The sequence below is a fragment of the Diabrotica virgifera genome, chromosome 1 (genome assembly GCF_917563875.1).
Source record: "Diabrotica virgifera virgifera chromosome 1, PGI_DIABVI_V3a".
NCBI classification, from domain to species: Eukaryota; Metazoa; Arthropoda; class Insecta; order Coleoptera; family Chrysomelidae; genus Diabrotica; species Diabrotica virgifera.
Genome location: NC_065443.1, coordinates 40243618 through 40259955, shown reverse-complemented (window position 1 = coordinate 40259955; position 16338 = coordinate 40243618). Strand labels below are relative to the sequence as shown.

The following is a 16338-nucleotide window of genomic DNA, read 5'->3' as shown; positions in this document are numbered from 1 at the left end:
ATTAAGTTAAAACATAAAGTGAAACGAACGTCGATGTGTATATACATTTTATATACTCTATACTATATACTACACACATCGGCGTAAGTTTCATTTTATGTTTTGACTTAAATTATTTAAAAATAGAATCGTGACGCATGGGAAAAGTTATAGCGGACGAACTATAGCAATTACGTGGGAGGCTCAATGGTTTCAGAAAAACACGTGCTACAACTAGATAACTAGAGTTAGCTAGTTGTAGCATTAAGTGTATGTCGCATTCACTACTATTTCGATTAAACAATAACTTGATAACTCATCTTGTCAAGTTTTAGCACCGAATATTGGGGTAAATTTAGTTTTATCAACTTTCGCCAATCATAAATACTTAACCCGTTTGGAGAGATTTATTAAGTGTTTACACAATATGGAGGCCAATAAAATACATCTTGTGAACTAGATACCTTAAAAACACCAATTTTGTAGTTATCAAGTTATAAGTAGTACTAAGGCGACGATATGTTAAGAGAAGATATATATGCAATGTTACAGCGAAATATCAAATGAAAAAGAAAAGATTGAACGGATGCAAGCAGAACGGAAGCTTCTTGAGTTAGAAACTTTCGAAATTCTACCGAAATACGAAATCGAACTTGAATACATCATGTACAGACTAGATACTATTAGTCGTGAATATGGACTTAAAATTAATGCACAGAAGACCAAGGTAATGATAATCGATCGAATTAGAAATAACCAGCCGGAAATACGAAACGTAGCGGGGTTTGAAGTGGTAAACCGTTTCAATTACTTAGGTTCTCTTATCACAAACAATGGTGGATGCGAAGAAGAAATACCCCGACGCCTTACAATGGCCAGATCAGCAACGGTCAAACTCACTAAAATATGGAAAGATCCGGCCATAACCAGGAACACGAAACTGCGCCTGGTACGGAAGCTTACCTTTCCTCTCGCTACCTATGCTTCAGAAACTTGGACCATTAAAAAGTCCGACTCACGACATATAATGGCTTTTGAAATGTGGGTATATCGTAGAATTATGCGCATACCCTAGACATCACATCGCACAAATCTCTCAATATTATCAGAACTCGACATCAACACTAGGCTTACCACCATCATCAACAAAAATATATTGAGGTACTTTGGACACATGAGACAGACGAAGAGAAGGCATGGAGAGGTTGGTGGTTGAAGGCAAGGTAGAGGGTAAAAGAACTCGAGGAAGATCGCCACTCCTATGGTCAGACCAAATAAAATGCGCCTCCGGTTACTCTCTGTCTGAGGCAGCACACTGCGCCCAGAAGAGAGAAGAATGGATAGCAACCATTCGTCAAATACCATAACGTCACCACATCCTTACGAAGGATAAAGGACAGAGGAGGAGACGAAATTGAAGGCACGTGCTATCACTGCCACCATCGTGAGATAATTTTGATATGACACAAAAAGAAGAAGAACTATAATAGAATCCTTACGATAAAGACGGGAAGAAATATAGTCCCACAAAACATACATGAAAATGACATTGAAACGGTTGGAAAGTTTACATACCTAGGAGTAGAAAATATGCCGACGGATCAGAAGATGGAGAAATACGGAAGAGAATAACGCAGGCAAGCAGAGCTTATTTTGCCCTCTCCAATATGTTTCGGTCTAAAAGTGTCCACCTAAATAAAAATATAAGAATCTATAAAATCTTAATTCGACCAATAGCATGCTATGGCAGTGAAGCATGGTTCCTGAAAGAAACATCCAAAAACAAACTCGACCCATTCGAAAGGAAAGTAGTGAGGAGAATACTAGGACCGGTGAGGGAAAACGGAATCTTCAGAATTCGATACAACGAGCTTTATCAATTTTATAAGGAAACATCCCTGTCAGACTTCATTAGAATACAAAGATTGCAATGGGCCGGACATGTGATACGAATGGGGGAGTATAAGCTACCAGAAAGAGCACCGAACTCTAGAATGCAGTGAAAGACACCTGTTGGAAACCAAGAAAGCGCTGGTAAGACACAGTAAGCAGCGAAGCACATGCCCTTTTAGGAGTCCGTCTATGGAGAAGAGCAGCTAGAGACAAATAAGGGTGGGAGCAAAAAATAAAGGAGGCCAAAGCTCAATTTGGGCTTAGAAGAAGAAGAAGAAGAATAAGAAGAAGATAATAGAATCCACAGTACATGTAATTTGTATAATGTGTAATTTCAAAATATGAGATAGTAAGTTAACTGATAATATCTGTCGATATTTTCCTTGTGCCAATCTGTACCCTTGTTTACAATTCACTCAGATGATGTAGTCATAATTTTGGATAACTTGGGTTTTACCATTTTAAATTTATCCGCTCCTAATCGTAATGGCAAAAAAAATTTGGCCACAGGACCGGCCTGCGGTAAATCTATGAACAACATTCAGATAACAAAAGTAGACGTGTTTTTATTAAATTTCGTTTTGATATTAAAATATTGTAAATATCTAAATAACCTATTACACAAAAAAGGAGATAATATATCAAACCTAGATAATTATAGACCGATAAGTCTGTTGTCAGATCTATACAAATGGTTTATCAAAATCATCACAAAACGGTTAGAACGAAAATTAGATTTCTATCAGTCGTAGGGTGTGCTCAGTACGGAGACCAAAGGATGGTATCCTAGCCTAGAGCATAGTATCCTACTCTTAATATTCGTGAATTCTCGCATTTAAAATAATGTATTTATTTTACCTGGTGATCGAAACTATATTATCGATCGCTATGTAAAATAAATGCATTATTTTGAATGCCAGAATTCACGAATATGAAGAGTAGGATACTATGTTCTAGGCTAGGATACCATCCTTTGGTCTCCGTAGTGAGCACACGCTAAGGAGCAAGCTGGGTTTAGGAAAGGTTATGGAACACATGACCACCTACAAGCACTTAAAATACTAATTGAAAAACGTGTTGAATATAACAATCCACTCACGTTGATCTTCGTCGACTTTAAAAAAGCTTTTGATATCGTTACGTGGAATTACCGGCGGCATTAAGAGCATTGGAACAAAGCCGAATAGACTATGGATACACAAGTTTGATAAAACATTATGTATTATGTGCTATCTTTTTTGGATTTCATGCCCTAAATATTTATATTTATGGACCAAAGACCAATGCTATTTCGTTGACATTGACTTTTGGATTTTTGCTTGGTATCAGGTTTGTCATGTATTGTGTCTTTCCACTGTGAAATCCAAATTGCCAGAGACAATCAATCTGCCGAATAAGATCACCTTAGGATGGACCGCATATTATTCAGCTCTATTAGACATCTTCAAGAGCAACTTTAAAATTATTTGAAAAAGAAGATATTCGATCAATGTGTGCTTCCAGTCATGACTTACGGCGCCGAAACATTATCGTTAACCAGGGGCGGCTCTTGATAGTACAAGATGGTGAGGCACACTACACTTGAGGAATATTATTGTGGTTAACTTCTCGTTAATGAGTTAAAGGTCAATTTTTTGACGTCATAACGTGAGGCCTTCTATAGAACATTGCTGTATTTATTTTAACCCTTGCAAATTATATTAAATAAATATTTTATTGGCAAAAATAGCAACGAAGTCTCGGATACCATTTTACTTGGCAGGCCGGTATTTAGAGAGAGACAAATTCTTTTCTGGCCAAGTCTGTGATAGGTTCATACTCATAGTAATAGTTGTTTAGCTAATAATAATTACTAATACCACATATCAAAACAGTATCCATCAGATAGTTCGTCCTTCCTGGGTCTCATCAGCGTTGTACAGCCATATTAAGCAAAATTTATATTAGAAACTACATGGGAACAGCGGAAAACAACTGATTTTGTTTAATCCGTCGCCAAAATGAAATTATTGTACGCAAACAATATACCTACAAACACGTAATAATTTAATTTTAGAACCAATCTTATATTGTAAATCCTATTGAATATAGGGCAATACAAACAATCAAGAAACAAATTACTCTTATATTATAAGATTGATTTTTATGTTAAATAAAAGGGTTACATTTTGTTTTTTATATAGAAAGCGTAAAATAAAATTAACTACATATTATGAAATTATAAAAATAAAATGAAAATAAATAAAATAAAGTTATTTTTTACGAAATAAAAGGTAGATATCGAGGACTGAGTTTTTTTCAATCTTGTCAAAGTATACTGTCGCTCCCAGAGCATCTCCAGGGGGCATTTCGTAAAAAAAGGAAGGTATACTCGAATGTTGTTAATTGTCTGAAATGGTGGCAACTTAAATTAACATGTATCTAACAAATATTTAACGTACACTACACGAAGGACTAACAGATAAATTTGAGTGCAGTTAATTTTGGTACTTTTTAAGATGGAGTTACAAACAGATAAATGTATCTGTTTTACGTTACAGTGTTGTGTAAGTTAAGTATTTGTTAGATATGTTAATTTAAGTTACCACAACTGCAGACAATTAATGATATTCGACGATACCTTCCATTTTTTGACGAAATGCCCCTAAAGATGCTCTAGGAGCGAAAGGATACTTGAGCAAGATTAAATAAAACTCACTGCTCCATATCTGCCTTTTATCTCGTAAAATTCATATATTCGAACCACTTCCTATTTTGAAGTTATTTTAGTAAAAAAACTTCATAAAATATAAATGGTAAACAGAAAACTTAGTCCTAAATTCTTTTTTTTTTTATTAATTAAAGAAACTTTGCCAGACTTATGTTCTGAAAATTGATCTATTACCTCGTCTATAAAAGCATTCTCATCCTGTGATTTTATAAATGATTTTTTTTTACCATATTACTCAATCGTGTCTATGCAGTTGTATTTCTGATATAATTTTTAACAACACAAATGTATAATAATTTAAAAACTGGCATACAAAGTTTTAAATCATTATCGCGAAAAAAGTATCTCTCTATCGCGAAAAAGCGCTATAGTAGAGGATCCTATATAAGATCAAACGGTTTTAAATTATTAACTCGAAAACCATCAACTTAAGAGTTTTTTGGATCACCTTAGCATGGACCGCATATTATGCAGCTCTATCAGACATCTTCAAGAGCAACTTGAAAATTATTTGAAAAAGAAGACGTTCGATCAATCCAGTCATGACCTACGGCGCCGAAACACTATCGTTAACCCAGGTCACAGCAATTAAAGTTAGAGTAGCCCAAACAAGAATGGAACGGTCACTACTTAGACTGACTCCCAGAGACAGGGTCAGAAACGAAGAAATCAGAAGAAGGACAGAGAACGAGTAGCAAGGCTGTCCTTTTTTTAGAATAACTCTGTCAGTTTTTGTGACATCAGGTTCATCCAAAAACCATTTTAAAGGTAATTTTAAGATCAAACTCGTTCGATAAAGAGTCACTTTACTGACTAGGTACATAAATAACTATTATTAAAATCTTGAATGGGAACTATTATTAACCTTAAATAAGGATTTTGTCTAAACTTTGGTCTTCCGTCTATTGATTTCTGAGGTTATTTTAATGAAGTAATTTTCACCCTAGAGATGGGGTGGTATCCACCCCCAGGGTAACAGCGCAAGGTAGCACCATGTCACTTTTGTTTCTTGATTTGTCCTCTAACCACTCACCAATTTTCGTGAAAATCAATTCACGAAAGAAGTTCACCGAAATCGAAGATAATAGTTAATTTTTACCTTCAGTGACTTCACTATGCAAAAGAAATTGCAATTCAATGGTCGAGCGCGCATTTTGCGAGCTCATAATTAATATAAATTAAATATTGTTTATTTTAAGTACAATTCTCTCTTAAGCCAGGAAGATTAGTAGGTTTACTTGCGAATGGGTTGTAGCTCAATGATCGAAATGCGCGTGTTTTAAGAGTTTATTCTTAGAATTTATACGTTACACCAATTATAATTATTGACGATACGATAAGTCTAAACTTTTCTCAGCATTTTTCTCTTAATTTGAATCAATTAAATGGTTGTTTGGGGGTGAAAGGAATGATCTTAAAAATCGAAACTATATCACTTCGAAAGCTCATAAATAACTCGTAATTCTGCCGCAAATATCGATTCAAAATCACTATTTTTAAGTAGTGGGGGTGCGGAGTCGTCTTAAATAATCACTAATATATTAAATTCCTGCCGAGTGTAACGAGCTTAAAATTTTTAATTTTAGGGATGTGAAATCTCATAAATAGCCTGTAAATCAGCGTTATTTGTTCAATTTTTGCAAGTGAGGGGCAGCTCCACAGGGGTTTTAAAATGGCGGTAGTATTGAACAAAAACGTCGAAAATCTCGTATTGTTGATGTCATTATTTTATGATGTATTATTGTTAAGTTACGAGAGAAAACAAACATCAAAAATAATTTTAGAAATAAACAAGATTTTTATAAATATATAGGTAATTGCTTTTTTAGTCGAACACGGAATTTGTATCCATTTTCAAATTATTTAAGCTAAACCGTCTCTGAGCAAAAACGTATCAGAATAATGAAAATTGTTCTATAAAAAATCTTTATCTGTTATTACAAATTTTTTGTCATATTATTAAATGTACGTATATAATGTTGTGTCCATCAGATTCACAATATCTCTACGTTTTCTCTAGCTTGCTAACTTACTAATCTACAATGTTCGCGAAGGTGTTTTTAGCTGTAACATTATTTTTTGCGATCTTCTTAACTGGTACTTGGGGAGATCTTTCTAGAAGCCCTAATCAGTCCGAACTAGTTTTGAAAACGGGTCTAAGTCCCGCACCGACTTGTGGGCCTTGCGAAAAGTTGGTTTTTAATAGATGTAGACGAATCTTTAGTTCAGAATGCCCTGTAAGTATAAAAAATATTTTAATAATAAAATAATCTTAACGAGATAGCAAATATACTAAATTCAAATAAAAATTCAATTAAATTGTGTTTTGACTAGGAAAGTAGGGTAGTTCTGATTTCTTTCATTATATATATTTTTGGCTGCTGAATCCGAATATGAGGTTTGCTGACAAAATTTCGTGACGGAACATTGAGTAAATCGCGAAAAAAGAAAAAATTTCTGCTTTTTTCCGCTTTATTACTTAAATCTCGAAAACTATTAACTTTTAGTAAAAGGTCTGTTAATAGAAATTAAAGTACTTAAAATTCTCTACAAATATCACTATCTACTTTTTTTCAGACGAACCTTTCGGTCTAAAGTGCAAGTTGAAAATTGCTAATTTTTAATGGTCTCTGCAAAACTTAATTTATAAATTTCAAAACTTTACTTTTTATTAGAATACTGTCATTTGATAAGTTTACATTCTCCATCCTGTGGAGGATGCTAATTTCCTAATTATCACGATAGCTCTTGAAATGGCACCGTGAAATGAACATGTGACCGTGGTGGGGGAAGATATCAACCTTCTGGTCATTTTGATTGGCCTGTGTAGTCCTAACACAAAAAATGTATTTTCTCTGAAACCAGGAAAAGGAAAGGTTGCGCAACGCTTCTACAACCCTCATCTGGCTGCTGAAAAAATCCTTATGGCCCATATCTTATTCCTATATGCGATGAGTGTTTGTGATACTACTTCTTCATTGTTTAATCAGGGGAAACTGACATTTCTTACTAGGGGTCCTGCAGAAGAACTATTCCCACTAGGGGGCTTGTAAAGTACAAATTGACTGAATTATAAAATAATTAGGTATATACAGCATGCGGCAAAAAATAAACAGTACTGAAATGAATATTGAAATGTTAATGATTGTTTATACGGTATGCGTCAAAATAAACAGTACTGAAATTCGTCTGCCTCAAATTTGTATGTGTAATGTGCCGAAATGTATTCAGTAGTTTCTGAACATTGTTATCTTCTTCTTCACGTGCCATCTCCGCAACGGAGGTTGGCAATCATCATGGCTATTCTGATCTTAGATGCTGCTGCTCTAAACAGTTCGGTTGATGTGCATCCGTACCATTCCCTCAAGTTACGCAACCACGAAACATTGTTATAACGTTCGTCAATATCATGTTAACGTTAGATACTTCAGGATGTTTCTCAGTTTTGCACAAAAAAATTTTATAGTGGAGTACTATTTTCGGCGGTACGGAGAAGGTCACGAAAACGGTCCAAGCTTAAAATCGACAATGGTTTCAGCAGGACGAGATAACCTGTCACACTGCCAAGGAGTCTCTTCGAATACTCTGCGATCATTTTTAGAGGTGTCACTCACCAGAACTAACGCCACCAGATGCATACATATAGGGAATGCTGAAGGGGTCACTGTCTTCCATTTCGGAATTGAGGACTAGAATTAAAGATTTTTTTTATGCCAGAGGCAGTGGCGGATATAGAAATTTGCCTTGGGAGGGGAAATTTGCCTTAGGTGGGAACTTCCAATAAAAAAAACAACAAAAAGACATAAAAAAGATAAACTTAGTACATAAAAGACATAAATAATAACTTATAGGCACTAAGTTCCCTTAATTTTCCTAACTAGCGTGTTTATTGGGTTGATATATTGGGTAGAATTTGTCTTTCTGTGGTTTCCGTTTCATGTGAGCTAATAAATTTTTAAGTTTGAATATTTTTCTTTAATGTTGGACCTTGTTAGGGTGGAAATTTCCTCATTTTCCCTCCCCGTAGATCCGCCATGCTCTGATCTGCCCACCAGCCGTCTTACACTATCGGCCAAGAAACGCAGATGCGCCCAATACTCCACTAGGAGTGATGGTCCAAGAGAGAGAGGAGAGAGAGAGAGAGAGAGAGAGAGAGAGAGAGAGAGAGAGAGAGAGAGAGATCCGCCACTGGCCAGAGGGCATCTATAACATCTCTTTTTTGGGAACGTGCGTCGTCGTGAATGATGTTTGCACGACTATATCATGTATTATAGAGATATACAGAGTCGGTATTTTGTTATCGATGGTATGCGCATTTAATAAGAGCAACAAAGAGACATGTATTTATTATACATTTAAAACGGGTTAGAAGATGTGGGACGGTCGAACGTGGCGGAACTGGGAAGGGTCACCAAAAAATTTCGGGTCGTAGGTAATGGCTTTGTCAGACAGTGTTGCCAAAGTTGGAAATTATCAAAAGAAAATATTAAAATAGAAAAAATAATATATTTAACTTTTTGTAAACAGATATAATAAACAAATTATTTAAAAGAAAAAAACTTAAGTAAAAAAATATTGTTTTCGCCAATTTTAAAAAATGTGAAAACGTTGAATTATATTTCAACGTTAATTTTTTTATTAATTTTTTCTTTTAAATAATTTGGTTAGTACCTACACTATTTGTTAACGAAAATTAATATAATATGTTTTCTAATTTAATTATGCAAGTTTTTCTGTCCCAGAGACTTTGTAAACACAACGTTTCCGTCATAAGATCAGACAGAAGGACAAATGAGGTGTAAGAGTGAAAGCTCTTAACCCAAGGATGTTATTAAAGTGAGAAACTTGATCGCACAAGTACTATTTTAAAGTCGCCGAAATAGTACAAGCGACATATTATTCGACGCACCGTAGCAAGATGCTTCCGGTATTAGTCAAGTCCGACAAAAAAATAGAATGACAAATAATGTGTCGAATGAGAGCTTATAACCCAAAGATGGCATTAGAAGTAAGACATTTGACCTCGGACTTCCGTTTATAGAGTTACAACCGGGAGTACGGTTTTAATGACGCCGAATTAATACAAGCAATGTATTATTTAACATGCTTTAGCAAGACGAAAACAAATGTATTGTACTATTTCGGTGATTTTAAAACAGTACTTCCGGTTGCAACTGATACCATCTTTGGGTTATAAGATCTAATTTGATACCATGTCTTCGTATTGCTAAAGCGCATCGAATAATATGTCGCTTGTATTATTTCGGCGGCTTTAAAACACTACTTCCAGTTTCAACTCTGCAACCGGAAGTGTGAAGTCCAATTTCTCAGCTTTAATACCATCCTTAATTCGACACCTCATACTTACTACGTACTACGTGGCGTTACAACCCTTCGTGGGTTTTAGCCCACTCGACAGCATGCCTTCACTCTTCTCTGTCTTAGACAATCTCTGTCCAGTTCTCCACGCCCGTAGCTTTCAGATCTCCTGTTATATTATCTTGCTACCGGAGTTGAGTGTTTTAATAACGTAGGAGTTATATTCGATAGACAGACGGACGGACAGACTTGCACAAAGCCGGAAAATATAATGATTTTCGTTTTGCTAAAGCGCGTCCAATAATAAGTCGTTTATAATATTTATTGGGCGACTTTAAAATAGTACTTCAAGTTTCAACTCTAAAACTGGAAGTGCAAGGTCAAATTTCTCACCTTAATAAGATCGTTGCGTAACGAACTTTCATTCGACAGCTCATTTGTCCTGTCTTATCTAATGACGGAAAAGTTGTGTTTACAAAGTCTCTGAGAGAGACAGACATGCGTAATTATCCATCAAAGTAGAAAAAAAAAATAATACAGTGATGAGCGCGCTAATAACCGGCAAAATAACGCAAAAGATGGAAAACTTAATACGTTGTGAAATAAAAAGAGATGAAACTAGTAGATATGTAAAATTATCGATAGGAACCTATAAGTTTACATTACATCAGGTACCTACATAGTTTCCCTTCTTTAGACGTCTGTGACAGAAAACACTTAGAATTTTATCAAATTCTCCTGTCACGGTTAGATTTGTTATACTCCTCAGATATGTCTAAAGGTGCGAAACTATGTAATGTTATGTAAATTTATAGGTTCCTATCGATAATTTTACATCTCTATTAGTTTCATCTCTTTTTATTTCACAACGTATTATGCTTTCCATCTTTTGCGTTATTTTGCCGGTTCTTAATAGCGCACTCATTACTGTACCTATATTATTTTTTGTGAACAAATAAGTACATCTACTAAACAAATTATTTAAAAGAAAAATATAAGTAAAAAAATAAACGTTGAATTATAATTCAACGTTTTCACATTTTTTTAAAATGGATGAAAACAATATTTTGTTATTTTTAAATAATTTGTTTATTATATCTGTTTACAAAAAGTTAACTATATTATTTTTTCTACTTTAATATTTTCTTTTGATAATTTCCAAATTCGGCAACGCTGTCTGACGAAGCCATACCTACAACGCGAAATTTTTTGGTGGCTCTTCCTACTTCGGCCGCCCAATATCTTCTAACCCGTTTTAAATGTATAATAAATGCATGTCTCTTTGTTGCTCTTATTAAAAGCCCATACCATCGATAAGAAAATACCGACTCTGTATAAAGAATCTTAAACATTTCAATATTCATTTCAGTACTGTTTATTTTACCACATACTGTATATCTAGTATACATGATGTAGCCTTGCAAACATTATTCACGACGACGCACGTTCCCGATAAAACAGATGTTAAAGATGTGTTCTAGTTAGTGACGGATCTACGGGGAGGGAAAATTAGGAAATTTTCCCCTTTAACAAGGTCCAAAATTAAAGAAAAAAATTGTTCAAATATAAAAATATATTAGCTGACATGAAAACGAAACCACAAATTCAAGCTAGTTAGGAAAATTATGGGAACTGAATGCCTATAAGTTATGATATACGTCTATTATATAATCTCAGTTTATCTTGTTTATGTCTTTTAATTGGTTTTTTATTGGAAGTTCTCCCCTAAGGAAAATTTCCCATCCCAAGGCAAATTTCTAGATCCGCCAATGCCTCTGACATGAACAAATCTTTAATTCTAGTCCGCAATTCCGAAATGGCAGACGATGGATCTGTCTGACTCTTTCAGCATTCCCCATAAGTACGCATCTGGTGGCGTGAGTTCTGGTGAGTTCCAACTCCCAGAATGATCGTGCTATGTTCGAATATTGTCCCGTCCTGCTGAAACCATTGTCGATTGTAAGCTTGAACCGTTTTCGCGACTTTTCCGTATTACCAAAAATAATACTACACGATAATTTTTTTTTTTGCAAAACTGAGGACCGTTCTGAAGCACCTAACATTAACGCGGCATTCACATAGGTTATGTCGACATTCGGAAACCACACAATACGTTTCGGCGCATCACACATACAAATTTGAGGTATACGCATTTCAGTACTGTTTATTTTGCCGCATATCGTAAGAAGGTATATGTATAATCTTTGCTGACCAGTTAGGAAACAAGGTTGAAATATCGGGGTAGCCGCAATCTCAAAGAAAACTCTTTATAATAGTTCCAAGCTTTCGATAATTTTTATCATCATCGTCAGGAAAAACTACAATGATAAATAAACAGTATTTAACAAAGAGTCTAACTAAAGTCAATAATAATTGCTATTTTTGTGGTTCCAAAAAACACCCCAGTTTTCTCTCACTAAACTAGGTGTCGAAGATCCCCAAAAACACAAAAATAACAAAATACCGTTCTGATAAAAATAACCAATTTAAATGTGATCATTCAAAACGCAACAGTGGAATATTAGTAGAGGAGGCAAAAGTATTCTAAATTTGCATTTACTCGAGCATTAGGGACACCTACTGGGTTTTGAAGATTAGGTCCTAAAACGAAAAAAAAAGCTAAGCTTAATTTTCCATTTCCAGCAATCCGTTTTTCCAACTATAGCTCCATCTATTCATAATTTGAAAAAATAACTCGAATAGAACTTACTCATTTTTAAGTAAGAAATCCCACGGTTATTAGACTTTATTACGGTTGTCATGTCCGACGGTGGTGGGGAGACTTATATTTTTGACTTTACGTCACAAGAGTTTACATTCCCATATTTTTAAACGATTTTCGATCATTGAATGTGTGTTATTGTGTATATAGGGTGAGGCAGATAACTGGCCTATTAGAAATATCTCGAGAACTAAAGGCAACAGAATCATGAAAATTCGATTAAAGGGTTTTTGAAGGATGATCTATTAAATGAAAATATTTTCATCTCTTTCCAACTTCCGGTTATACCGGAACTTGCTTTTAACTTCGTTTTTTTAAATTGGACACCCTGTATATTTTTACATTTTTGGATTCTCGTCGATGTCTTCTTTTTTAAAATATAAGGTTTTGTAATATTATACAGGGTATCTTAAAAGATAATTACGTTTTTTTATTAATTTCGTAGCAACATTCACACCCTGTAGAATTGTAGTAGTTTGACATCTAAAACTCTACTTACATTCGAATGATTTTTAATATACTCTAATATTGTTAAGAATCATTAGTATAGCTAAATTTTTAATTTTAGTATACAGGGTTGGTCGAAACTCGGAATGAGTATTTTCTAAGTTTTCTTAAATGGAACACCCTGTATTTTTGTATTGTAGTGAAATGATATTTTATAGTACTTTTTTATTTCTTAAGCATTCCCTATACCTAACTGCTTTAATTTGTGAGTTATTGGTGATTCAAGCTAAACATTAATTGCAACGAAAAATACGTAAAATTTTATTAGGTTGGCCGTGAAAATACTCAATCCCAAATAATTTTTCAGAAACAAATACATATTAATCCAGACTGGTCCTTAAAATTACCAATAATGGTTTAGTTATCGAAATACCTACTTAGTTAAGATTGTTGGTGCGATTAACAATTAAGCACAAATTAAAGCAGTTAGGTATAGGGAATGCTTAAGAAATAAAAAAGTACCATAAAATATCATTTCATTACAATACTAAAATACAGGGTGTTCCGTTTAAGAAAACTCAGAAAATACTCATTCCAAGTTTCGACCAACCCTGTATACTAAATTTAAAAATTTAGCTATACTAATGATTCTTAACAATAGTAGAGTATATTAAAAATCATTTGAATTTAAGTAGAGTTTTAGATGTCAAACTACTACAATTCTACAGGGTGTTAATTTTGCTAAGAAATTAATAAAAAAACGTAACTATCTTTTAAAATACCCCGTATAATATTACAAAACCTCATATTTTAAGAAAGAAGACATCGAAGAGAATCCAAAAATGTAAAAATATACAGGGTGTCCCATTTGAAAAAACGAAGTTATAAGCAACTTCCGGTATAACCGGAAGTTGCAAAGAGATGAAAATATTTTCATTTAATAGATCATCCTTCAAAACCCCTTTATTCCAATTTCCATGATTCTGTTGCCTTTAGTTCTCGAGATATTTCTAATAGGCCCTTTATTTGCCTCACCCTGAATATGTGTATTATTTGTGTTATTATGAAATAATTAGACAAATAGTACACATTTTATCTTATACCGGGTGGTGAATCGTAAAAAGGGCCATAGGAAACTCAATGTAAAATTCTGAATTGTTGAATTCCTGCTTCCCTAATTATTTTACATCAAAAATCATGAGAGAATACTTGTAGATAATTAAAATCTGTATTAAAATCAAAAGTTAAAATTGTTCTACGATTTAAATGCATTCCAAAATTTTGAAAAATATGATACATTTGCCAAAATAGGTATGCGTGTAAAATAAGGCCACACGTTACTATTTAACTGACAGTGCTCACACCACTGACTGAATAAAAAAATCTTTATTATTAATCCTTTCTCCTCAACTGAGGGTATCTTATCAACTGTATTGTTTTTAAACAATAGACGATAAAATAAAAATATTGACAGTTCAAAAATGTGAACATTATTGCATTGTGTGTGGCCTAAGTTTGGGCTGAAAACTAAAATGTATTACATTTTTACAAAATTTTAGAATATTTTTAATTACGTAGACCAATTTTAACAGTTATTTCCAATACAGATTTCAATCCCATACAAATAGTTTCTAATGTCTTTTGATATAATAATTATTAGGGAAGCTGGAATTCAACAGTTCAGAATTTTACATTGAGTTAATGCAAAATTTTGACGGATGTCAAAATTCTCAATGTGTTTTAATTGTATGAATTTTTTTCGAATCCTGAGGAAACTAATAAGTATTTTTGAAAAATTTAAACTCAGAATGAAAGACTACATTATTACCGAGGGCTGAAAGTCTCTGAAAACTTCTATAATGTTTATTTTAATAAGTTACAGGGCTTAAATAAAAGACTAGTGTGATATTTAATTTCAAATATTTCATTCAATAGAATGTGCTTGTTTATTCTAAGGGGCTTTCCGCCCTCGGTAATAATGTAATCTTGCATCCTGCGTTTAAATTTTTCTAAAATACTTGGTTTTCTCAGGATTCGAAAAAAATCATATTACGATCCAAATGACACTAAACTCTCGTGACGTAATCTCACCCTAAATGTTCATTGGTTAGTCGATTTAGGCAACCGTAGTAATGTCTAAGAACCGTGAAGAAATCCAAACTTGCAATGAAAATGGGGGCTCTTATTTAAGATTTTAAAGTAACCCCCACCCCACCTCAATGGTTGATCGTGTTTGATGTCATTCGATAGATTTTTGAAAAATTTTGAATACGTTTGTTGATCTGACGTTCATTTCGCTAAATATTTTCTCACGCCCTGTTTAAATCGTCAGATTTTTTAAATACACACTGTTCTGCATGTTATTAACTTACTTAATCTGACGATTTCGAGATTTTCTAAGGATACATTTTTTTGGGCCCTCTTTAACGAAGTCCCCTGTATTAAAATCCTATATATTAGATTTCTCCCCGTGTGATTTTCTGACGCGCTCGAGTAACTACAAAATCCCTGCTTGGGCTCCCCGACCAAGTATTGTTTTACTCATAACTTATACTCGTTTTTGTTTTAGAAACGTACAGAATGAACCTATGCAGATCTAGAGAAGTCAACGGATAAAGATAAACACCTTAGATAAAGATGTATAATATTAAGATTTAATGGAATCTACAAATTAGAATATATATTAGTCATATTAGGGAAACGTACAAATTATTACTTTAACAATATTAGGTTTTTTAACGTACATATCTCCTAAAATTAACCAAAAAACTTTACATAGACTTGATCTACCTATCAATATTTGGTTAATTTTTTAATAATATTGTTATGGATAGTATTTTGTAAAGTAATTATTTATTTTATTTATTTAAAATAAATTTGCAATATTTAATTGGCGTTTTTATCCTATACACTTTTAATTAATATTTTGTGTTTTGCCTAATTAACCAAATATATAATAATTATATATTACAATATTAATATAATAAATATTTTTATAAATAAATATATAATTAATATACCTTTATATAAATACATATTTACATAAGAGAGTCCGGTCCTGGCAAGAAGGTAATAAACACGGTGTGATAGCAGCTTCTGACAAAAGATAGGTTTTAATAATACAATTAAAAGTTTAAAACTTGGAAACATTTTAATAGTGTAATAACATTTTTCTACGGCCGTGCTAAAAGAGCCACTTTCACGCACTAATTTCGTTTCCGAAACTTGCACTTTCACGCACGGCGTGCGTGAAAGTAAAATACCTTGT

General features: G+C 33.6%; 1 protein-coding gene and 1 long non-coding RNA gene across 2 annotated transcripts; both read left to right on the top strand.

Moving 5' to 3' along the window:
- The first annotated feature begins 517 nt into the window (after positions 1–517).
- On the top strand, positions 518–1054 carry LOC126890021 (uncharacterized). The gene has a single exon (XM_050658824.1). The coding sequence runs from the start codon at positions 518–520 to the stop codon at positions 1052–1054; it is 537 nt and encodes a 178-aa protein (XP_050514781.1).
- A 5522-nt stretch (positions 1055–6576) lies between these two features.
- LOC114337654 (uncharacterized) lies at positions 6577–15960 on the top strand. Its single transcript, XR_003653611.2, has 2 exons — positions 6577–6819; positions 15640–15960. It is a non-coding gene; the product is annotated as an uncharacterized LOC114337654 (long non-coding RNA).
- Positions 15961–16338: the final 378 nt, after the last annotated feature.

Bases quoted from the DNA above. Each gene is read 5' to 3' on its own strand.
- LOC126890021 (XM_050658824.1), top strand. From the start codon at position 518: ATGCAATGTTACAGCGAAATATCAAATGAAAAAGAAAAGATTGAACGG.